Source organism: Parasteatoda tepidariorum, chromosome 4, assembly GCF_982258835.1.
Source record: "Parasteatoda tepidariorum strain Cologne lab strain chromosome 4, Ptep-v5.0, whole genome shotgun sequence".
Lineage (NCBI taxonomy): Eukaryota > Metazoa > Arthropoda > Arachnida > Araneae > Theridiidae > Parasteatoda > Parasteatoda tepidariorum.
In genome coordinates, this window is record NC_141758.1 from 984,258 (window position 1) to 1,010,727 (window position 26,470).

The 26,470-nt window shown below is 30.2% G+C and overlaps 1 protein-coding gene across 8 annotated transcripts in view; it reads right to left on the reverse strand.

The window, feature by feature from the left end:
* PAN2 (PAN2-PAN3 deadenylation complex catalytic subunit PAN2) overlaps positions 1 to 26,470 on the reverse strand; it is a 122,339-nt gene that overhangs the window by 81,505 nt on the left and 14,364 nt on the right. For all 8 annotated transcript variants that reach the window (XR_011636882.2, XM_043042777.3, XM_043042772.3 and 5 more), the window contains 4 exons: positions 15,709 to 15,878; positions 8,170 to 8,368; positions 7,975 to 8,093; positions 2,906 to 3,050 (listed from right to left, as the gene is read on the reverse strand). Coding sequence is in view for 7 of the 8 variants with exons in the window: in XM_043042777.3 (XP_042898711.1) it covers positions 2,906 to 3,050; positions 7,975 to 8,093; positions 8,170 to 8,368; positions 15,709 to 15,878 (633 nt within the window). In the remaining variant the exon portion in view is untranslated. The remainder of the gene's footprint in view (positions 1 to 2,905; positions 3,051 to 7,974; positions 8,094 to 8,169; positions 8,369 to 15,708; positions 15,879 to 26,470) is intronic.

Below are 26,470 nucleotides of genomic sequence, written 5' to 3' on the forward strand. Positions count from 1 at the left end.
GTAACACAAAGCGAAAAACCCTGAAAATTTTATATGCAAAAACTTGATATTGATTTATACACTATAGATGTTTAATACAATTTTTTGAACTAAGATTTATTACTAAAATCACCTACAAATGAAAAATATCACATCTTTATAGTAGCTAATTTTAGACAAAAATATGAATAGCAATATTGGATTTTAAGAATGCGAACATACAAATCACGATATTGGATTTTTAAACCACGTAAATACAGGTATGAAAGTAGACAAAAATAAAAAAAGCTGAATTTTTACAATGCAGGCCACTGGGAGGAGAGGGGGGTAGTGCTCTATATCAGTGTTCCCCAATCCCCGGTCCGTGGATCAAATGGTACCGGGCCACCCATTTCATTGAAACTGAATTTAAATTCCTAGGTTCTTACCCCAAATTGAAAATATCTGTGTTCCATTAAAATTTTATTTATTAAAAAAAAGGGCCCCTGAAGGTAGTGACATAAATTTTTTAATGATTTAAAACGATTACCCCCAGATGGAACCGTCTCATTGCAAAGAAACAAGCTCAGGGTGTTCATTGAATTTTCGTTCTAGTAAGTTAAAATGTTAAATCACTTTATATTTAATTTTTGATGTAACTGCATTTTATTTCGAAGGCATGTTTAAATAAAATTAAATTAAAATAATTTAAAATATAAACAATCAATTCCCCCCCCCCCAATCGGGCCGCGGTAAAATTATCAAACGTTGACAGGTCCGCGGTGATAAAAAGGTTGGGGAACACTGCTCTAGATGATACTGAGATTTATAAAAGCAACTTTTGTCTATGCTGGGAGATTTTTATTTAATATTTAAAGTGGCAGAAGCATTTAGAAAACTAACTTTAAATTTTTCTTAAATATAATTTTAAAATTGTGACCACTAATACATTAAAAAAAATAAAGCAATTATAGGAAGGCACGACTATTAAATTACTTACTAATGAAAAATATACCACATCTTTACAGTAACTAATTCAAGAGAAAACTTACTTCTACTTCTTTCAAGAATCGCGATATTGGATTTTAAAATCGCGTGAATATGAATCACGATATTGCATTTTAAAATCGCGTGAATATGAATCGCGATTTTGGATTTCAAAATTGCGTGAATATGAATCGCGATTTTGGATTTTAAAATCGCGTGAATATGAATCGTGCGGCTAAATTTTAAAATCGCGTGAATATAAATCGCGATTTTGGATTTTAAAATCGCGTGAATATGAATCGCGATTTTGGATTTTAAAATTGCATGAATATGAATAGCGATTTTGGATTTTAAAATAGCGTGAATATGAATCGCTATTTTGGATTTTAAAATCGCGTGAATATGAATTGCGATTTTTGATTTTAAAATCACGTGAATATAAATCGTGCGGTTGGATTTTAAAATCGCATGAATATGAATCGTGCGGTTGGATTTTAAAATCGCGTGAATAGGAATCGCGATTTTGGATTTTAAAATCAAGAAAATACAAATTGCAATGTTGAATTTTTAAATCGCGTAATTAAGAATCGTGATGCATAATTTTTAGATCACGTGAAAACGAATCGCAATGAGTAGTTTTTAAATAGCGTACAAATAAGAAAAACGATATCTGATATTACAACTGCGCGATAACGAATCGCAATATCGGATTTAAAAATGCGTGAATACAAATCGCGATGTTGGATTTTTAACTCGCGAGAATACAAATCGCAATATTGGGTTTTAAAAACGCTTAAATGCAAATCGCGATATTGGATTTTTAAATTGAGTGAATAGGAATTGCTAGTACGGCTTTTAAATCGCAACACGTAACTTTTAAATCAGTTAAATACGAAAATCGATGATTGATATTAAAATCGTTTGATTAGAAATCGCGATTTTAGCAGAATTCGGCGCAGTTCCTAATATTTAAAATTCCGAAAATCAGCCAAACAAAAGAAATGAAATATCGGCGGTCGGAAACGAAACGCTTTTAGACTCCTTTCCACTCTATAGCGGAAGTCTCGGTAATCCGACTATCGTTCGGGAGGCTTGCGTTCTCTAATTGGACTCCCCAAAAATTTTAGTTTTTGGAACATGGTCGGAAATTTTAAAAATTTGGAGAAAAAAGCGGATTTCCGCTTTTTTGCGGAAGTCTTTCATCCCTGTAAATACAAATCACGATGCTTGATTTTTTAGATCGGCAGAATATTATTCAAATTGTGTAACTTTGAAATCAGGTAAATATGAAATCGATGTTTGATATTAAAATCGTGTGAATATGAATCCTGATATTAGCAGATTCTGAAGTTGCTTCAAATATTAAAAACGGCCAAATCTGACAAAAAAAAAATTAATAATTAAATTGATGGAAGAAAAGAATCAGTTGTACGAAAACGTTTCATTAATGCGATTTAGCAAAAGTTTCAAAATTAAAAATTTTAGATTACAAACTCACTTCTTACTTTAAATCTTAACTCTTTAAATTTTAGATTTTGGTGAAGATTTTACCAAATCATAAGTTTTGATTCGCAGAAGTCTGCAAAAACAATGATTTTGAGATACGCAGTAAAATTACGTGCCCTGCTCCTAGATTCTAGACCAGGAATATTTATATGAAAAACTCGTAATTCTGTGGTGCACTCAGAGTACAATCACCCCTGATACTGATTGTGGGTTAGAATCCTTTTGCCAACCAGTTAATGATGGAAAGTTTTCCCAGTTTTCCTCTCTATATAACGTAAATGCGAATCACTCCATGAAGGCTAGTTTGTTCCTATACTTGATAAAGGAATATTCTTGTCTTTTGGATTGGGTTCAAAATTACACGTCTACTGATTGAGTGTTGTAAACCCAATATTGGGGTGGCTCTTCAACATTGGTTATAAAATAAAATAAACTAAATGTATGAATGAATCACCTGTGAAACCGCACACAGACGGGAAGAGTAGGCAGGCACAAAACGAAGAAGTAGGGGAGGAAACATCATAGAAATAGGATTTAAGCTCTTCATCATTCTCAGATCATACACTTTCAGAAACCTCTCAATGGACAGTTCACCATGCCTGCACACACATTTCTTTTATAAGCAAGTAAGTAAAACACATAAGCTATATATTCAAATGAACAGTTTTGACAATAAAGTTTCATACTCAAAGATATATAAGAGTAAAACTTTTTAAAAGAATTTTTAACTTCAACGTCATCAACATTTTGACAGCAACAAATATTAGTTTTACAACTCAGTGGCCAAAATATAAAGACATTTTAAGAATCTGAAAGTTTATTTTAAAAATAAACACTCTAAAGGGTCAGAAAATAATGGTTTTATCGTGGAATTTAATCGATACAGTATTATGAACATCAAACACAACAGAGTATATCGGGTAACATGATTTAGCACAAACAAGCCACAGCCAGAGATTCTTACAACCCATAAATTTGACCAAAAGTGCTTCTTCGGAAAGGGGGACAATTTTAATGCATTTTCTAAACAAGGGAGCAATGAAGAATCATTTAAGAGCATATGTGAACAATGTTGTTTTATTCTGCTAAACACAAGTTATTGCGTGAAATAAAGTACCTTTTAGAGCATTCCTGCTCGTCGTGTCCCATCAAAAATTCTATTCTAATATTAATAATAGCCACTTAGATTGTTTTTAAGAAAAACAGAAAAAACAGTTATTGCGAAAAATTGGCATCTTGTTGTTCTGAAGGAAAATTTGCTCGAATCATGGCCTAGGATAAACGTAGTACACATTGAGAGTGGATCAGTGGCAGAAAAAACAATCATCCTACCAAGAAAACAAAATTTAAACCTTTTGAAATTCTATTTACCCTGGTTTGATTATTTTTGAAACAAAAATAATACACCCCAAGTGGCAAAAACTTTTTTAATGATCTAAATTTATCTGAAGAGTGCGCAATCAATAAAAAATTTGTATTCTGAAGTTACACTTGATAAGTTCTTAAGTTAAGAGTCTCTAATACTACAAAACATGCTGAAATAATTGCATTACTAATAGAAAGTCTTTTTATTGCAAAAAAAAATAAATATTAAAAAATAAACTAAACATAGTGCAAACAAAATGAAGTTGGTAAGTTTAAAACAATTTAAATATTTAAGAATTTCAAAAATCTACATGAGAAAAAAAAATTGCTTTTCCAACAATGTTAAATAGGGAAAGTGAGGTGGAAAAGGAAGTCTTCCATCAACTTGAATATCAAGGACCCGATAAAGAATTGAATATGGGTCCTACAGCAAAAAAGTTTCAGAAATTTTCAGTTAAAAATTAAATTATTGTGTGATTCTAGCATTTTAAAAATTTTGCGAGCGTAGTAACATCACTAAAAAAAAATATTGGAATTTTAAGAACCACTAGAAAATCTTTAACAATATTTTTGTTTATAATAAGGGCTGCAATGTAGATCCACCTCCTCATGGTGCAGCCTGGGTAACTCTTAGTGATCTACAACTTTGGCATAATGTGTCTCCCTCGTCGTGCTTCCTCTCAGCGTATGCTGCAGTGGAATGCAGGCCAAGCAATCTTACGCCAAGCAATCTGAGATAATGCGATGCTTACAAGATTTAGATATTGATGTTTTCACTATAATGGAAGCAAACATTACCCAAGAAAAGCTTCCATTTTTCACATTTAAAGGGTATTCCCTACACTTGCTTCCCAAATCTAGACAGGTAGCAAGTGGCATTTTAACTGGGGTAAAGGACAGTTTGCTGTCAAGATTCAAAATTATAAATGACATGACGCACAATGTGGATAAAAGTGAGGTTGTATCTGTGGAAGTGTGGAAACACAATGTCCATTTCAAAATTTTTGCTATATACAATCCTCCGGGCAATAAACCAGGTTTCATGTTCCTTAATGACTTAACAAAAACCATCTTAGTCGGAGACTTCAATGCTCATTCTCCGAAATGGGGTTACCAAGATATAAATGACTCTGGCAAGGAAATTGAAGATCTTCTGTGCTCATCCACACTGGACCTGATCTTTGACCCCAAAGATCCTTACACATTTCTCCACTACTATGGAAAAAAATATAATCCAGATCTCCTACTGGCTTTGGCGGATATATCCTCCAATACTAAAAGAAAAATGCTTGAGGACCCTGGTTTGGGACATCAACAAGTCATAGCTAAGGTATCTTTCCTGGTTCCAAATCAGGGTCCAACTACTTCAAAAACATCATGGAACTTTAGAAAAGCCAATTGGATGAAATTCAAAGAACTAGCAGATAAAGCACTTGATCCCAAAGCAGTAGTTTGGGATACAAAAAACCAACCACATAAATAAATTCATTACAGATAAGATTGTCCAATGCGCTAGACAATCTATTCCAAGAGGTAAATGCAAAGGCTACAAATGTTTCTGGTCAGAAGAGATCAAGGCTATGAAGGACAAGAGAAACAGACTTTGGAAAAAGCTGATATTACTGAACGCTCTTCGGATGTCCAGGCATAGCGAAAACAAGCAGCATCCTTCAAAAAGGCCATTCTCAAAGATAAACGATTATCATTTAACAACTTCATTTCCAAGCTGAATTTCCAGAAATGGAAAGAGAGTCTATAAGTTTCTCTCAAGCATCAAGAATGGGACACCTGATTCCACAAAGAAACCATTCGAAGTCAACAGGGAGACTTTTACAACTTACAACAAAATAGCCAATGCATTTGTACAGCATTTCTCTGCTGCACAGCGTAAATCTAGCTTGTGTAGAAAACAAACAAGGCTTACGAATAAAGGTATAAAGGATTTAAACAACTCAAACTTAAATTCAGAGCCCTTTATTCCCCACCTAATTTTCTCTGCTAGCATTACTTTCGATGAACTCTTCACTGCAATTAGCAGATTAAAGACCAAAAAATCCCCAGGCAAAGACGCGATATTTGCCGAATTTCTACTTAACTTGGGGACTCAGGCAACGCAGACCATTCCAAAATTTTTTAATTTAGTGTGAGATATAGGTAGCGTCCCATCAATATGGCGCAAATCAATCATTATCCCTATACACAAAAAGGGCAAAGATAAAGGTAACCTAAAAGGATACAGGCCAATCTCATTAACGAGTATGCTAGCCAAAACCATTGAAAAAATAATTGCAAAAAGACTGACATGGTTCACGGAAACATACAACATCCTAGCCAAAGAACAGGCAGGATTTAGACAGTACAGATCACCTAACCAACATGTCACCCTCCTTAGCCAATATATAAAGGATGCTCTTGATAAAAGACATGTACTCACTGCTGTTTTCGTGGACCTAAGATCCGCTTACGATTTGGTTTGCAGGGAAAACCTTCTACTGAAACTCGCCAAAATTGGTGTTCACTCAAAGATGTTCGACTGGTTTAGAAGTTTTCTCTGCCAGTATAGAAGACTAGTATAGAAGAGAGGGCAGTTATTTTGTGGGAAAAAATTTTAAGACTACCAGACTGCCTCTCCCTATGGAACACCCCACTGGCAAATATTGGTCGAACTTTGAAGACCCAAAACGGTTTCCTCCAAAGAGTCGTTGAAATAAAAGCCTCGACTGAATAAATATTACTTGGAAAACTAATATTACTTGGCGAGAACGAACTTACGAAAATAAATATTACTTGGAAAACAGAAGACCTTATTAGATCACAGTGCCCTATCGAAAAAGAGAGATACTCACTGGGTTTAAACCTATGTCAAGATGTTTCCAAGAGAGACACAAATGATCAAGTCTTAATATCTATCACCCTGAAGACTTTACACTTACTGTACCCAGAGAACGAATGGCTATATATATTCACAGACGGTTCAAGATTGGCTGAAGGCACTAACGCAGAAGCCGGAGTTTCCTGCAACCTTTTTTCATTTTACACCCCGATCGGTTCGCCTAGAACAGCCTTCGATGCAGAAGTATCGGCAATAAGCGTTGCTCTGTCACAACTACAGAATCACCTTGAGAAATTTAATAACGCAGTCATCCTCTCTGACTCCAAAGCCGCACTCCAAGCTATTGCTTCCTCCAAAGCCCCCGCATCTGCCGACATTCTACATTGTCGTCAAGCCCTTCACAGGCTTGACCAACACAACAAAAATGTCGCCATGCAATGAGTACCAGCGCACTGTGGACTTCAAGGTAACGAAACTGCAGATTTCTTGGCCAAATAAGCCACCAAGATTCTGCAAATATCTCTTAAGACAGTTCCTCAAAATCTCTCTTCGAACAATATTTGAGGCAAAACTCCAAGAAGCAAATAAAAATAAGGACTGGTTGGAAGGAATTAAAGATATTCCGTCATGGCCAAGAGAAAAATCTGTGGGCCCCCCCCCCTTTTGTCCATTATTCAAGAAGAAATGGACGCTTACCATCTGAGACGTTGCCCTGCACTTCCTCCTGGGCCCTTGTGGGAACGTTATTGGCGGGCGAGATGCATTATTACAGACCTATAGACTCTTTATTTTTGTAGCTCTTGTTTCCGTTTTTTGTTCTTTCTTTATATTGTTCTCAGCTACAAATTTGTCTTTCATGTCTGCCATTGGAAATAAAAAAAATAAAAAAAATTTTTGTTTATAAGAGCATAGTAAATCTGAGGTACCTGTCGGCACGAGGCACAAATTCTGCTACCGAGTGGTCAACTTTAACTAAAACAGAAATGAATCGCTAATAAACTAATTTGGTAAAACAAATTAATAGAACAATTCTACATCAGATACAGTCCAACATGAGACCACAAAGGGCAAAGTATCACAAATCAAAATCTTCTTCTAGATAAAAAGTTAGTAATATTTGAAAATTGTAATTATAGTAGCATTTTGTTTTGGTAAAATTTGGTCTTAGAAACCAAGTCTGGATGTACTGCAAAAAGAATAATCCAATCACAAATAATCAAGAATTCACTTTATGTGTAGTACATATTTATGATCTGATTTCAGTGGGAATTCTAATCATGAAGAATTGCTTAGTCAAAATATTCCTGACTGAATATGAGAAGTACCTGGATGAGAAGCCACAAGTCACTAACTGATTTCCATGCACATCAAAATCTGACAGCATACCCGAGTGACAGTCAATGACGCGTTCGACCCTCAGTGTGTGAGGATCGTGTAAGCAAACCTGAAAAGAGAAGAAAGGATGAATCAGCTCTCTGAATAGGAAATGAAAATGACAGCCAATTGTTCTGCGTAATTACTTTGCCACTGATGTCCCCAGAGCATATGAAGCGTGCGTGTTTGCGCAAAATGGCACAGTTGTCCCCATCAACCTGAATGACATTGATCTCATCTATCGTGTTCAAGTCCAATTCGATAAGATTGTTGTGGTGACCTCCCATCAGAAGAGTCCCTGTTTCTGTCAAAACCATGCACTGCATATTCTGCATGAGCTCTGAACTATAATAGCAAAAAGTGACAATGCAATTTGTTAGTTAATGAAATAGATGAAATATGTCTATATGCAAGAGTACAATTATATCAAAAAACTTTATGTAGACACATAAGATCAGAATTTTAAAAAAATTACTTAATTAGCTGGGTGCCGTCAATTTACCGGCATATATCTTAAGATATGAGCTATGATGGCACAGCGGTTGAGACACTTAATTGTTAGTGTAAAGGAATAGGTTTAACTCACAAGCAGTGGCTTGAAGTCAATCAAGTTTCAAAGAGATGGGTGTCTGGGAAGTAAAGACAGCTAGTCAATGATGACCCCATTGCCACCATCATAATGACGGTCATGAAGTAGTGAAAACTTTGTCTCCAATCATGGCCAACAACTAGCTGTTGCGGAAATATATTATTTCAACTTAAGGTATTGATGGGTGTGCAAACAACTTTTCCAGCTCTAAGGAGGTTTCTTTTTTAATATAAACTTTTTCTCTTAAAACAATATGGCTTACAGCTTTTGCTGCTATAACAAAACCCTATACTTGTTTCGCTCAGAGGTATGTATTTTTGTTGTTGGGTACTGATGAGTTACAACAATTTTTATTATATTTTTGCTATTTATATCAGCAACTTTTGCAGTGCATGTCTTTTGGACTATAGGACTATAATGGCTTCTTATAATCGCTTCTTAAAATATTTCTTAATATTTTCAAAATTTTACTTCGTTTCATATATATATACAGGGTCATTCATAATTCCCTCTGTTTACTACAAATGGCTTCAGTGGTACACGTTAATACCATCGACCGGCAACTGCTTAAATTAAAACTTGAATACTTTCGGAATAACTTCATATGTTCTTTTTAGCCATATTCGTCTTCGTTTTTTTACTATAACGCTACGAAACCCTGGAGGGAATTATGAATAACTCTGCCTGTATATATATATACAGTCGCACTAGTTTATAACGAGCACAAAGGGAAAGTAACATTGTACTCGTTAAATCCGAGTGCTCGTAATAAATGGATCCTTAAGGCAGGCGTGCAACCAGAAAAGGGGTCAAATGATTGAGTTTACTTAAAATTTAATTAATACTTACTTACTTTATATACATTAATTAATTTAATTAAATACTTTTCTTTTTTTAATGACAACTAGTCCCCCCCCCCCAACTAGCAAAACATTTCTAGTAGCTCTACAGTCTTATAGGGCAATTAAGTTTCATTTCGCGGTTTTTTTATTTCCCGTGCATTTCTTATCATTTTAAAAAAAAGATAAGACAGAAAGATGAGAAAAAAGATTGCAAGACAGAAAAATATTGCTCGCTAAAACCGGGTCTTGTTCGTTAAAAGCGATTTCTGTTCCATAGACTTAACATTGATCCATCCAAATACTCTCGTTTCCCTCGGTAAATCCGAGTTCTCGTTAAATCCGAGCTCGTTATAAACGAGTTCGACTGTATACATATATATTACTCAGCAGACAAAACATACTTTTAGAAATATGTTTTACATCACATGCTTTAAAATAATAAAACACATTAAAATGTTGATACAGTAAAAAGTTAGATAAATTTATCTAATTATTCACACAGCACAAGATAGATATAGTCACATGCATAGGATAAAAAAAGAAAAATAGATAACACAAAAGGAATGAAGGAAAAAAAAACATAAACTAACCTAAAAGATATTTGTGTGGAACAAATTCAGTCAAATTTTGGTTAAGACTGGTTTTGGTTGGCTTTTTGTTTAAACGCCTTGAAATGATTGCTAAAATTTGTCCTTAAGTAGAGTACATCGAAAAGAATTTGAGGGAAAAAATGATTTGGAAAACTTTTTTTAACACTTTTGTAGGCTTAGGACTGAACATTTATTTTGTTAAAAATTAGCAATTTAAAATTTGTTTTTGTTATATTTTTATTGCACAGATCACACATTAATACAAGAATATGAGAAAATAACTAAAATAAAGTTAAATAGTACAAGAATGATATAAATTAAAAAAAAAGCCAAAAGATTGATGATCATTTGATTTTCAGTAACATTTCTTTCTTCCAACTTTTCAAACATATTAAAGGAGACATTTTCTCATATTGGAGGAGAGAATATATCTTCTTAAAACATTAATAGTAGTAGTATAAAAAAGCAGTAGTGACTCTTTGAATGTTTTATTTTCATTGTTCAATCATAATGTTTTTATATTTACGATGGCCAGGGATGAGATTAGCCAAAACGCAAAAAAGCTGAATTTCCACGATAGTAAATTTTACGCAAGCGCAACCCTTTAATAATAAATTCCAGACAGTTTAAGGTAATAAATAATGTGTTGACATACAATTGTGTACTAATCTATTATTATAAAAACGATTACATTGATACTTAACATTTAGTGAGAAAAAAAATTACCAATTGAAAAAATAAAGCTGGAAATTATATTTTTCCTCAGTTCACATAAGAGACAATTATTACTTTAAAAAACTACCTGGTTTAGCAAATTAAAACTACTGAGAATATAAATTAATATTTCATTCCTTTTAATAAATACTGTTATGTGATTTATAGCAAATATATCAGTAATATTACTTTTTAAATTATATTGGGAAAAAAAAACTTTCACAATGGACCGAATCATTATGTTCATATTATAGTCTAATCTAACTACAGCCCTCTGAAACATATCAATAACAGTGAAGTAGAAATATATAGTAACTCCTTAACATACAAAAATTGCTATTTTAGTTTGAAAAATTACGTGACAATCAGCAACTGTTTAGATAATTGTTTTTTATTTGAAAAGAATTTTGCATTTTATACCATAAATAACAGCAATTATAAAAGTAATTATGATGTTGAGTTAATTAACTCTTTTTCCATCAAAATTTTTTTTAAATTAAATACCTTTTTAAGTGATTGCTTTTGTTTGCTATATCTTTTATGTTTGCTATATTTAGTCGTTAGTCCATCTTCAAACATCTTGTGACAAATCCTATTTTTTCTTCTTTGCAAGCACAGAATGTAAGTTTTGAATATATTCCCTTCCAGTTTCTCTGATGTTGTAATACTTACATATACTAATAATCGTCGTTAGAAAAACAGTCACCTTTATAGTAACTAATTTTTAAAAAAATTTTACTTCTTACAAGAATCGCGATAGTTGATCTTAAAATTGCGTGAATATGAATAACAATTATGGATTTTGAAATCACATGAATATGAAACTAGATATACGATTTTGAAAATGAGAGAATACAAACTGGGATATAGAATTTTTAAAACGCGTAAATACAAATCACGATTCATAATTTTTAGATTGCATAAATAAGAATTATGATGCATAATTTTTAGAATGCGTGAATGTGAATCCCAATGCCTTATTTTAAAATCACGTATAAATACGAAAATCAATGTTTGATATTATAAACTGCATGAGCAAATCAAGACATTGAATTTTAAACTTGCGTGAATATGAATCGCTACATAGGTTTTTAAAAAGGCGTAAATACGAATCACAATATCGGATTTTTAAATCTCGTAAATAAGAATCGCAACATACAATATTCAAATCGCGTGAATAAGAATCGCAACACGCAAATATGAAAAGCTATGTTTGATATTAAAATCGTGTGAATAAGAATCGAGATATTAGCAGATTCCAGGCTTGGGACCTCTAAAAGGCTTGTCAGAAGCAGCGTCGTTTGAACTATAAAAATCGGATCTATCTGGAGGGCGGGTAAAAAATTCGAAAAATCTTATCTGCTGCATGTAAAAGGGGAGAAAATAGGTAAAATAAATAAAAATGAGAAAGGATTGGTAGCTATGTAGTTTGAATTTTCTGCTTCTCTTTGAAAATCGGAGAATTTTCTGAAAAAGGGGAATAATTATAAAAAAAAATGAAATTTTTAGAAAATCTGAATTTTTGATAAAAAAAAGCTGAAATTTAAGAGATAAAAGTGAAAAAAGCGGAAATTCGCTAAAAAGCGAAAAAATCTCCTACGTGGATGGCATAACTTTATTTCTAGGATCAGTTGTTAAAATATCTTCCAACACAGATGAAAAAAATCATATAATCCAGGGTTCATGATTTTTTTCTAAAAAATCAAAAAAAATCAGATTTGTTTGATTTAAATTGGATTTTATTGATTTAAATCGATTTTTTTTTAAATTCAAATTTATTGAAAGAACTTTGATTTATGATTAAAAAAACTTTATAAACGCTTAATCAAAATTAAATTAATATTAAAACTATATTATAACAATATTTTAGAAGCTCTAACTACCTAAAACAATTTTATGTTATAATACATAGCTTTGAATGCATAGCAACCATTTTGAAACAAATGCATGATTGAAATTTAAAGACTAGATGAAATAGAGAATTTAAACCCTATTTTTGGCATATTAGGGTAATTCCTTTTTAAGATAACCTCAAGCTTTAGAAATATACATTTTCCACCAATAAAATATAATGTAGATTTTATTCCATGCTTTTTCAATCAAAAGGTAGAATTTTAATTAATATTATTTGTATTTTTTGAGGGGAAAAAATTCATGTTTACGAATTAATTTCAACGACTATGCAAGTCTATATTAAGACAGCATTAAATGTTTACTTTAATCTTTCAATCTCAAATGTTTACTTTACTTTCAATCTCAAGAATCAAAAGATTTTTAAAAGTGTAATTTCAAATGTGTTGGAATTTAACACACACCAAGAAAGAAAATAATTTCATTAACTAAAATTAATTAATGCAACAATTTATTTAAAATAAATTTTAAAACTAGGAAAAGAAAATAATAAAAGTATCAATAATTTAAAACACTGTTTTTTAACTTTTTAAATCAATATATGTGTATATAAGAAATCAGTTGATTTAAATCAACAAACCCTGATCTAATCTAAAAAATTTTAAATCTTTAATTAGAGAATGTTTTCCTAAGTGCAGTTAGAAACTAAAGTTTTTGTAACATTTCTATAAATTATTTTCAGATGAAGAAAAGGAATACCTTATATCTCCAGATATAAGTTGACTTTTTAAACCCACAAAATTTGACGAACCTCAGGTCAACTAATACTCTTGTAATAAAGTGGGACATTCGTTGATTGTGAAATACCAATTCATTATAAACAATGAGATACTTAGATATGAATAAATCTGTATCAATTTACCCATTTCAAAAACGATTTTTAATATGTTATATTTGCATTTGAAAAATTTTGCATTTTCTCTAACCCTATTTCCCTTACATATAAAGGTTTTTTTAAAAAATAAAAGCAATACTTTAAACTAAACTCCAAAAATCAAGAATAAAAAAAGCAAAAATAATTTATCCAAGAGTAATTTTAAAAAATATAATGCATTGAAAACTTTTAGAACATTTAATAAAGCTACAAATGCCTTCACTCCCATATGCAGAATTTGAAATTCCACATTTTTAAAAAAAATCTACAACGACATTATTTGAAGGCGAATGTATAATATCAATAAAAGAGAGCAATGTTAAATATTTTTAACTTGAGAAAATGTTTGACTTGATTTTTTTCTTTTTTGTTTTAAGTTTTAAAAACTTTCATATATGGTTTATTTGTAGGTCAATTTACATCAGCTATGCCGAAAATTTGCAAATATGTAGTCAAAAATTGAGGTTCGACTTACACAATGGGTCATAAAATATTGGAATTCTTAACATCCTCCCTTCTTAAAAGATTAACAACAACAACACTAGTTGAAAAAAAATTCAACATTCATTTCACGAAACAAACAGTTCCCTCTTAAATAGCGTACCATTTAACAACAATCTCGTTTAAAAGACTATGTTGTGGTCTTGGCTTCTTAATAGAAAAATCTCTATATAAAGGCAACTTTGTTTCGAATTATAGATGAAAATTTACAGCATTATGAGAGGAGATGAGTTTGATTGTAAGAAGGCTGAGAATGATATTCAGATAGAGGACTTTTCCAACTGCAATGAAAATATTTTTACAACTCATTAAGTCACTGATTTAACAAACATTAACAATTGATAACTGTAGATAACAGTTATGAAGACATCACAAATGAAAATGACAAAGAAAAAAGTTACTCTTTAAAATATGACAAAGCAAATAAATCACTCCTGTCTTTTTATACAAAAGGAACTATCAATTTTTGCAGATGATATCTCATCCAATGGGGAATATATCTTTTTCTATATGCTCAAAAAGCTAGGAAAAAAAGTTATTAAAATGAGACCACAATTGAAGAAATCAACAATTTTTGATTTTTTGTTTTTTTTAAACTAACTTTATTCTACTACTTATTTATTTGTATCTTATTTGTTATTATTTTGTTATATCTGTATCCATTTAATTCTTGTATTGATATTTGTACTATAAAAATTATGCAAAAAAGCACTTTTAAATACACTAATTTATTTTGAAATAAATTGACAATCCTGGAGCAAAAATTTGAAGGTTTTTTTAACTGTCCAAAAAATAGATGTTTCCTGAAGATGGATATGGGACTTTGTATTGTACTTATATTTAAATAGTAGACTTATCAACAGAAAAAAATTCCTTTTAGAAGATTGAACAAAACAAAAAAATGATCAGCGAGAATTGTAAAGGCAGCAACAAAGTAAGTTGTCACAATTGCAGTCAAAATTAAATTTAACTGATGTATAAAGAAGGATTTCTTTTTGGAATAGTTGATAAGTGTACATTACTGTTATTTTAAGAGGTAAATTCCCATTAATGGATGGAGTCTCATTACAAAATAAATTTTTAAATTCATGCTCACCCTCTCTAGTAAACAAATACTTTTAGGAAAAATTTTAAACTGCAAAAAATTATTAATGGTGTGAAATAAATTTCTTTTCCAAAACATAACCTCTATTTGGTTTCTTAATGGAAATCAGTTTTTATTGAGAATAATATGTTTTTATACATTAATGGAGATAGGATTTTAGAAAACTAGAATCTCGTTTTTGTTTTATTTTAAATTTCTAATAACACAGTTTTGTTCATAACAACATTTAGTTCAGATGTTTATTTCTAGATTATCAACAATAATATTGACACACATGATTTTGACCAGGCTGTTTGACAGCTGTTTCTTTTGCATCAAATTCATGAATTTTGGCTTTCAAGTGATTCAAAATATGATTCAACATAGATTTGTGCTTTGATATTTTGCCCTAAGGAAAATAGAGACAACAAATATCAATTTGCAATCCCAGTTGAAAGATGATCTAATTTAACTTATTCTATACTATGTGTATAAAAGTTTAAATCTTTTCAAATAGTATTTCAATATTGATGTTCCCTACAGTAACTGCATATAAAATCATTAGAAAAGTAAATAATACCTGTGGTTGAAAATGGGGAGTCCTCTTCTAGCAGACATCCTTAGTGAGTTACTGGTGAGGGAGAGGATTCCAGCATCGTGGGGTACGATAGATCGCACTTCATTGCTTACATGCACTTGAAAAGATGTATACTTTTGTAACTCTCCAGTCGCATAGGATGTCATATGACCCTACATATATCATTTGAAAAGGTATTATTACAAAAAATTATAGACTTACATACACTAAAAAAATGCACATCAAAAGGAAAAGAATATCTACATAAGAATCTTTCTTAATTATAATAAGCATGTTTCAATGTCTAAATTTTATAAGTGTTTGTTTGGAAGGCACTAAAATATTTGTACCTTCAATTTTAAAAAAATCAATTAAAGTTATGCAAATAAATATCCATAATTAAGCAAAATAAGTTTCCAAATTTAAAACACACATAGTCTAATATTATTAAATAAAACGTTTTCTATTACCAGGGCTTGTGAAATAGGTTGTCATTGGTGACCAATATAAACTTTACCTGGCAACACTATTTTCCGCTTTTCAATTACAATTTAGTATTTTTATATTCTGAATTAATTTTAAAAACAAAATCAGTTGGAAAAATGATTTGAATTCAATTGAGTACCAAGGCTAACCAAAGAAGATTTCTCCTTCTAAACCACTTACATTCACTTGAACTAGATAAAAGTTAACATTGAAAAGATGCATCACCAGTGATGAGTGAAAAATTTGTTCTCTGCATTAAAAAAAGCCAATCTTACAGACGGACATTTTAACAGCTAAAAAAAAGCTAAAACAGCTAAATATTTTTTATTAAATAATATTTATTGATACATCTTAATACAAAGAGAAAAAAAAATATGTTTATAAATAAATTAATGACAAATAACAAATACACAATATCCCTGTGGCAGACTTTTTTCGAGCTTTCTGCGACAATTCTCTCTAGTACTAACAGCTTTCTGAAAGACATTTTTAATAGTAGCAAACATATATGTAACTAATTTAAAGAAACAAAAGTGTTTTCTGTTAAAAAAACAAAGCCTTTATGTATAGAACAGAGCAGTACATTATTTTTTTAATTATAAATGTGAGAAGATTTTTAAAATCTAAATATAAAAGAATACATATTCTAATATTATTGGCAATATTCTCCTGTTCTGAAAAATATTTGTATTGCTAACTTTTTTTAAATTTTAAGAATTAAATTTTATAAAATTTTTATATCAATCTGAAATTTTAGCTCAAGCCAGTCATTGCGTAATTTTTTTATTAGAAAAAATCACGAGTGTTTATTCCACCTCCAAAATGTGAGTAAAAGCATTTTTTGAATATAATTCTGCAGAAAGGGGGGGAAAAATTTCTGGAGAAAAAAAAAATCAAAAAATTCTGCAGATAAAAAATAAAACATTGTTGCTTCCCAAATAAAAAATCTTTCTGAAAGAACTCTGTAATGTTCTGCGACAATGTCGCCACGATTCTACCACGGGGCATAAAATGTTATATATATTTTACCATACGTATTGGATTTTTTATGCACGGATGTATTCATCAAAATCTAGAATGATATTCATAATGATTGCAAAGTTCCTTATTGCGAATTTAAAACATTAATTTAAAATACCTGCGAATAAATAAATACTAACATGTAATAAAGTAAATATATATCAAATTAAAGTTTTGATGCAATAATTTTTATCCTATCTTTATAGTGAATTTATAATTGTATAGTTTTCAAGTAATTGAAACATAAAGAGTTTATTTTAATACAGTTTTCAAGAGTTTTTTTATTAAATTATTTGTACATTAGGAAGTCTTACAACAGCATAAAATCTAAATTATAACATTTGATTCACTTATAAAAAAACTTGAAAAACAGTTCACAAAAATATTTTAAAGAAGAAAACAATGAAAAATATAGTAATGACAACCGTAGCCGACATCCTCAGGGCATACCAGCACCGGAAGTCATAAATATACAAAGCTCTTTTCCATAGAGAGAGCACGACAAATTTCTAAAATTTGCTCTCTCTGGACCCTAAAGGTTTTGCAAGAAGTCCAGGAAGAGTGAAAAAGAGAATACAAAATACAAAAACAAAAGTAAAACACATAAACTAATAACAAAACAAAAAACAATTTTCAAAAAACCTATGAAAAAATATATTTTTTTTAAAAACAAAAGCACACTACATTCTGGAAAAATCCTTAACCAAACTTTGCCCCCTCTAAATGCACAAAAAGAAGGAAAAAAAGGAAAGTAAGAAAGCTGTTGCCACCTGTCAGTAGAAAAGTTTAACTAGGGCAACTCAGTTAAGTCTTGATCTAGCCCTATTAAAAGAAAACAAAAACCAATAATTTTTAATATTTTTTTTTCATTTTAATTTCAATATTGTAAAAATTAAAAAGAAAACCATTTCTTTCTAGATAATTTAAAAAATTACAGGAAATCTCTTAAAGGTGTTTAACATTTTTGCAAATTTTACTAATTCTAGACAGTTGAGAAACTAAATTTTTGAAAATATTACTATACAAATTTGTATCAAAATTACAGAAAAAATAATCCTAAAATTAAAAGCATTCCTATTATTATAAACACCAATTCTAATTTGATTCTTAGCAATATTAATTTTAAAATCTAAATATTCAATATTTAATCAATTTTCATTTAGTCCTCTTCAAAACCAAGTCTTCGGGATAAATATTAAAAATGAAATCATAATTTTCACAAATAAAATTAAACTATCAATATATCTAAAAGCCTTAAAATCATTAAACTCAAGATAATTTGCTTAAAAAAATGCAAAAAAATATTAGCAAAAGTTCCAGGAAAAGAATTACCTTGTGGTATCCATATTTTTTGTTTATAAAAATCAATGCAATTAAGAAGAACATTTTTAAAAAGAATAAATTTACAAATATCAATCCAATAATTTTTATCAATATTTTCCTAAATTAAATATTTATCATAAATGTAACTACAAATATCAAATAAGCATGAGGTATACTGGTATAAAGATTTTCAAAGTCAAATGTATTAATATTTAAAAAAAATCCTTTTTTAAAATTAAGTTCAAACCATGAATATTACTATTAACAACAAAATTTTTCTCACTTTTAATTTGAAGCAAAATAATTTTAAGAATATTAAAGAATTTTTTACTAGAAATTAGAATTATAACTATTAGTACCACAAGCTGTAAATTTGAATTTAACTGGATTTTTAAGAAATTTAACAATTGGAAACAAATAAGGATAAGTAATCCTATTCAGTTGAAATTTTAATTTTTTACTAAAAGCAATAATCTTTTTGTCAATAACTTCTTTGCCATCCTTTAATTTCAATGAGTATTATCAGTATCATATTCCTTAATAAATAATCTATTTTTTAATAAAATATTTGCACATAATACAAAAGTTGTTGGAAGCTTTATTAACAACTGTAATAATTAACTTATTTTTTCAAGTTTTTTTATTTCCTCAAATATATCATAACCAATTGCTGTACCACTAGGATAAAAACAAAATTTAGATTTGTTTAATTTTTTTTTTTTTTTACACTTTTAACAATCCTTGTTTTCCATTCTGCAAAACCTTCAATAGGTCAATAATATTTTCTAGAAACCTTAGCAATAAATCAATCCAGATACTTTTTAACTCATAAAATAAAATTTTCATTTTTAACCTTGTTCTAAATTTTGATCTTCTACTCAAAATTTTAATCAAATTTCTATCTCCAACAATATCTAAATTCCCGGTAATAACATAACCATAATCCTTATCAATAAACGGAGAAAATTCATCAGTATTACAATAACAATCAAACAATAATATGTAATTTAAATTGCGACTTAAAAAGTTATAATTTCAAGCTTTTTATCTAAGGGTAGAGGGATATTTATAAGCAGCAACAACTTCAAGTTGTTTTAAAGGAAAAATATCAGAAAAAACAATGAATAACCTGTGAAATCCTAGCAATTTCAAATTTTTTATCATGAAAGTTAATTGTACGAAAAACCTTCTGAACATCAAAATCATTTTTAAGAAGCAATTCTGTGTTATTAACACCAAGATTTAGCGAAATATATTATAATAAATTTAATAAGTTCAGTATCAAATCTTAGTCTATTTCAAAATTTATGAAAGAAATTTTTTAATACATTATTTTTAATTCTAAAAATATACTTCTCAATATTAAAATAATAAATTTACTAGCTCCTCTACCACTTCCTCATTTATCATAAATACAAAAATCTTCAATCTTAATAATACCTCCACCATTTAATTTACTGTTTAAACCATAGAGAAAAAGAGTTGTAAGACTGCTAACACAAATATTCTTTAAATCAAGCTTATCACTTATTTTTTTTTCTTTAAAATCTAATGTAAAAAGAGTGACATTATCAAAATCAAGAAATTGAAAATTTCATAATCATTATTTCATTGTTTTTTTATTGCTAAGGTTTCCAGAAAATATTATTGGCACATTCAAGGTTTTATTGAATAGAAAACAAGTATTGTTGAAATGGTAAAAAATAAATTAAACAAATCTAAATTTCGTTTTTATCCTAGCTCTACAGTAATTAAATATGATATGTTTGAGAAAATTAATAATAAGTTAATTATTACACTTGTTGATAAAGCTTCTAACAACTTTTGTTATGCGCAAATATTTCGTTAAAAATTTATCATTAAGGAATATAGTTAATATTTTAAAATTTAAATAAACATAAAATTTGACTAAGTAGCTTTTTATCCGAAGTGATCCCCACGTCAAGTTTAACTACAGGGCTCCTTGTTTGGGCGTGTGACGAACCATGCGCATGAAATATCTTTTAATTGTACTTTGCATAAAATTAAATTTAACGTTAAATGCAAAAAATTAATTCGCCATAAATTTACTCAAATCCTAGACCTAAACAAAATCCCGATGACTTTAAAAGATTTTAAACATTAAAACTTTAAACAATAAATCTTATTTCTTTAATAAATCTTTTAAATAAACATTAAAACTAATATAAAAATTTTTTAATTATTTTCTTCTTTAAAATTTTATTGGTTTCAATTTTCAGATGGAATTTCTGCTGCATTGAGCAACTTTCCTTTAGAATTACAGTTTTAAACTGTGTTTTATACATGATTTTTGACTTCTCATTTTCTTCACAAAAATATGGTCCTAATATAACTTCCCTCCGATTTTTACCAATGTATAACAGTCTACATGCTAAGAATATTTACATTAAAAAAAATTTTTTCATCAAGAACATTTTGTAATAACATAATTGTATGATAAAAGTACTATTCAATGTTTAAATTCAAACACTATACATGCAATGTGTTATTTCTAACATAACTACAGTCGGACCTCGATAATTTGACACTCACTTAATTCGTCATTCCGGTTGATTTGCCAGTCCCGATTGATTTGCATTGGATTCAGTGTTATCAAACTCCGTTTAATACGTTATGGGGAAATTATGAACTTTGGATAAAATGACACTTCAAAGAATGTTTTTACTGGGAAATTGCTTTTCTCCAGTCAACTTTTGCGGAAATTTCCACTTGGCTAATTTTGCCATTCACACTAGGCAACTGGTTCTTGCAATTCGGACACTGGAAACATTTTTCCCCAGCCCTTTTGTTTCACCCCTCCTTCCACCACCTCTTGCAGAAAGAGTTACAATAATGCTCCTAATCTCTGACCTTACAAGGGGGTAACGGCGGGGGCGGGAGGAGGTGGCAGAAAACGAGCATCTTGGAATGCGTGCCTTTTCTTCTCTCTCCTGCAAAACTTTGTACGGCGTAGCAGTGCGGTGGTGTCTCAAGTCTCTCTAGTCTTTAGTTCAGTGCCATGGCGAGTAAACTTGGATACAAATCTTGGACATTGGATGAAAAGCTCCAAATGATAAGAGAATTTGAGCAATCTTAAATGTCTAAGGCTGCTTTTGAAAAACGGAAAGGAGTCCCTTGCACAACATTCATTGCCATTTGGTCCTAAAAAGATAAAATTGAAAGTTCTTTGCGTGTTCAGGATGGCGAGAAGAGAATGCGTGTTTCGACCTTCGAAGACGTTGAAAATGCCCTTGTTAAATGGTTTAGAATGGCCCGAGCCCAAAACATTCCAATTTCAGGACTTATCTTGAAAGAGAAAGCTTTGCAATTTGCAAACGAACTGGGTGTTTCGGAGTTCTCCGCAAGCAACGGCTGGTTTGAACGGTTCAAAGAGAGACATGGACTTTACTTCAAAAAGATTTGCGGAGAAGCAGCGGCCATTGATATGCGTCCAGTTGAATAATGGAAAAATGGTCTCTTAAAAGATGTTCTCCAGCCTTGTGATGTATTCAACCTTGATGAGACAGGTCTCTTTTTTCGACTTGTGCCTGACAAGACTTTGACTTCTCAATCAGAGGACTGCTCAGGTGGGAAGAAAAGCAAACAACGAGTTACCGTTCTGTTAGGTGCAAACAATGGTTCGGAAAAACTTAAGCTTCTGGTCATAGGCAAAAGTGCATAACCAAGGTGCTTCAAAAATGTGAAGTCTTTGAATGTATCATATGAAGCAAACTCAAAGTCTTGAATGACCTCCAATGTTTGGGAAAAAACTCTGAAAGAGTTTGACAAAAAATTCCATGCAACAAATCATAAAGTGGCGTTCGTTGTGGACAATGCACAGCACATACTGAGGTAAGAAACCTTCAATCAGTGCAGTTAGTTTACAGCTCCTTGATCAAGGAAAAATGAACCATTTCCAGTTTCAAGAGACACTATCGGAAAAATCTTGTAAGAGACTGGATTAAAGCCATTGATGAAATCAGAGAATGGAAACTAAATCTCTTAGATGGCATAATCACATCATGGCATAGGCACATCAGCCCATATGAGTTGGGCTGATGTGACGGATAAAACCATCAAAAACTGCTTCAGGCATGCTGGATTTGTTGAAAGTCCAAGCTCGTCAGAAGATGTTAATGATGATGACGTCCCTTTATCTGAATTGCTCTGGCAACTTAAAGAACGCAACAAAGATGTGATGGATGAAGAAACATACTTTGGTATTGACCAAAATCTTGTGACATCTCCAGAAGTAACCGTCTCGGAAATCGCGAACGAAATCCGCGAAAGACTGATGCTATGTTTTAATTGAATTGTTTTAATGCAAATTCTTTAACGTTTATGTTATTTTAAGAAATTGAAATTTCGCTGCTGTATGTAATACTTTTTAATTTATGGGTATTTTCCCAATTTTTTGAAAAACAATGCAACTCCGGTTTATTCGTCGCTCCTCTTAATTCGTCAGTTTTTCAGAGGTCCCGAGATTGTCGAATTAACGAGGATTGACTGTAATTATATTTATATCAAAATGAATATACATATGCAGCCGTTAACAAGTTTAATGCAATGGCTATATCCATGGTTACAATGATAAAAAACTTACAAAAATATACATATATAAGCAGTCTTTCAGGTTTTTGATACAATGATTATATCTATGGTTATAAGTTACAACTATCAAATACTGCAAGAAGTCAAAACTTGCTTGGAATATTTTCAAACAGAAAATCAAGATTGAAAAATACCCCATTAATCCCCATCCACTACTTCAAAGGAGGTACACCTGAATGTGTATATATATATATATATATACAGTGAAACCTCCGTTAAGCGGACATTCATGGGACCAAAAGATTTGTCCGTTTATGAGGGTTGTCCGTTTACGGGAAGGGTACCCTAATAACGAAATTTAACACCGTAAATTGTTTTTAGAATATTCTCAAAGATGTAGAAATAATTAAATAATATCTACAAGGATACCGTAAATATCTACAAGAATATTAATTTAAACAATAAGAAAGATAAAAAAAGAATATATAAAGAAGTTTGATAAAAATACATAATTCTGGATGTAGCTACAGATAAATAAATATAATTTTCTTATTAGCATAGATACTCAAGTTAGACATATGATACCAAATAGGAGCGTACTGCCCTCAGTCCGTTTCAATTATTAGGTTCACATCCCCTTACACCTACTTATCATTTGATAGGGAACATGGTTAATACCTTCTTGGAAGATAAACCTCCCATGATTCACAGAAAAAAAGTAATGCATACCTGTAAGTCATGAGGACCTATTGAGATGATTATTCACAATTGATCAGCTATCAAGTGTCTGAATAAATGTTTCATTTATATAAACACCTCAAAGATTATACTTCTGTTCTACAGTCTTCAAATTGATAAGAAAATTAAAGAAATTTTCAATGGGGAAGAAGCATTGAGAGAAGTCATTTCAACTTGAGGGGTCTCATAACCTGTGTGGTCCAGATGAAAAGATCAAAAGATGTCGATGTCAGAATTACTTCAGGAGTGCAGTACCATTTTCTCTCCTTTCTTTACAAAGATAAGGCAAGGTGACAAGAGAAAGATTGATTTTTCGGTGGTGAAATAGCTTAACAATATTTTTAGTTATGGATAAGGCAAAAAGTTTTATTTATATGCTTTAAAAACGGAGAAAAGTTGCATTTTTTTAGCTTGCAATTTATTTTGAAAAAGTAGTGTCCGGTTTGTAGAGATAAAAAACAACGTTTCAGGATCAAAATGACTGTCCGCGTCCGGTTATGGGAGTGTCCGCTTTGCGGAGAATGTACGTAATGGTTTATTCATAGAAGATTCCCGGGGAATTAAAAATATGTCCGTATTGAGAGGCGTCCATTTTGCAGGAGTGTCCATTACAGGAGGTTTCACTGTATATATATATATATATATGATGATATATATATATATATGATGATATATATATATATATATATATATATATATATATATATATGATGATAGATATATATATATATATATATATATATATATATATATATATGATGATAGATATATATATATATATATATATATATATATATATATATATAAGTTCAAAACGAAGAATAAAACAAAGAAAAATTATAGACAAATGAAAAAAAGGGGGGTGGGAAATAATAAGTAAAAAAAAAAAAAAAAAAACAACAAACAATATATTATTTAAAAAAAAAAAAAAAGTGAAATGTTAATTAAAAAACCGGAAAAAAAGCCGGGGGAAAAAAAAAAAAAGATATAATCTTTTCTTCAGCCCACACGATTATATCCGCAAAACAGAGTGCTTTCTGATATTGTATCAATAAAGCCAAAGCAAAATATATTAATACAATAGTGTGAGGAGCACTCAAAAAAAATTTTTTTTTATTATAAAATAACTACATAAAAATAGATCATAAAAAGTAAATATAACATGTAAAAACAGATAATAAAATAAAATAAAAAGAAAAAATAAAATGAAAATAAAAACATTAAAAAGGGGGGACTATAAAGCGAGTAGCAAAATCATAACAACTTACATGGACAGTTATTTTTCAAGAATGATTTAAAAATGTTTTCGCAGAAAGATTGCCAGATTACAAAATATGAAAACAAAAGATGAAAACAAAAGCGCAAATTGAGTGTAACAAAAGGGTTCTAAAGTGTCGTTCTTACTGCACTGCTGAAGTGATTTGTTATTCTGAGTTTTGATTTGTTAGTTACCAAGGATGGGCCCGAAATGGATGTGCACAAGGTAATATTATACTGGATAATTTTAAAAATTGATCATAAATAATTTTAGAAGATAGATGTTTATTTAAGAAAAAATATAAAATAGAAAAGAGAAACATAAATTGCCTGCTTTGCAAATAATTTTAGCCGCGGATTTGCACGATATGGATTAGTACATAGAAAAATTATTTAAATTATCAAAGGCTATTTCCACGTGTGACAGACACTACATCAGACAATTTTTCACAAATGAAAAGATACATTAAAAAAATATTTTTACAGCTAAAAATTTTATTTTTTTATCAATATTTTTCTAAAAATGCAAATAAATTTTAGAACACAAAAAAGTATTGTTAGGGACCTAATTTTATTAATTATAACAATATTTGAGTAAGTGTGACTGACACTACAAGAATGGAAGCCAGTTTTTGGACAAATTTTTAAACTCAAATTTCTTCTGATTAAACTATGAAAGCAAATCATTTCTCAGACATAATTTTATTAAAGTATTTGTATTCAATGAAAATAAATTGCAAAATTGTTTAAGATTTTTTTCTTTATTTTTAATTTCACTTTTTCTTTGTGACTGACACTACACGTAGATTGTGACAGACACTACATTATCATTTTTTTCACAAGCTAATGAAAAAAATTAACAAATCAACCAATTATAAAGCTTGAAAAATCAAAATTATTGAAAGTTAAACAGCCTCTGCGATCAAAATTTGGTTCAGGCAATATTCTTGTGTTCGTTTCAAGATTTATATATGATATATCTTCCTTAAGTGGCCAAATGAAACAGTTTCCTTTTTTTTGCAAAAATTTCACTTTAATTAAATTTTTTTCTTTATCTAGTACCTGACCAGCAAAATGCTTCACTTTACATTTTCCAGAAAATGGAACAAGTATCCAATTGCCTATTTTTGTCTTGTGTATTTCAACTGGGGAATCTTTCTCGCACATTTCTACACCTATTTTCTTTTTGTCATTTTCACTCATTTTTCTTTCTTCATTTTCACTCATTTTCATATCTTCACTTTCACCCGTTTTCATGTTAAATTTAATATATTGTTTAGGATTTAAACTTACGTTGGATGCCTTTAAGATGTAATCATCAATCTTTATAAAAGAGTGAAATTTTCTTGTATTAGGAATTGCAAATATTTCACTTCCTGTTGGACAACAT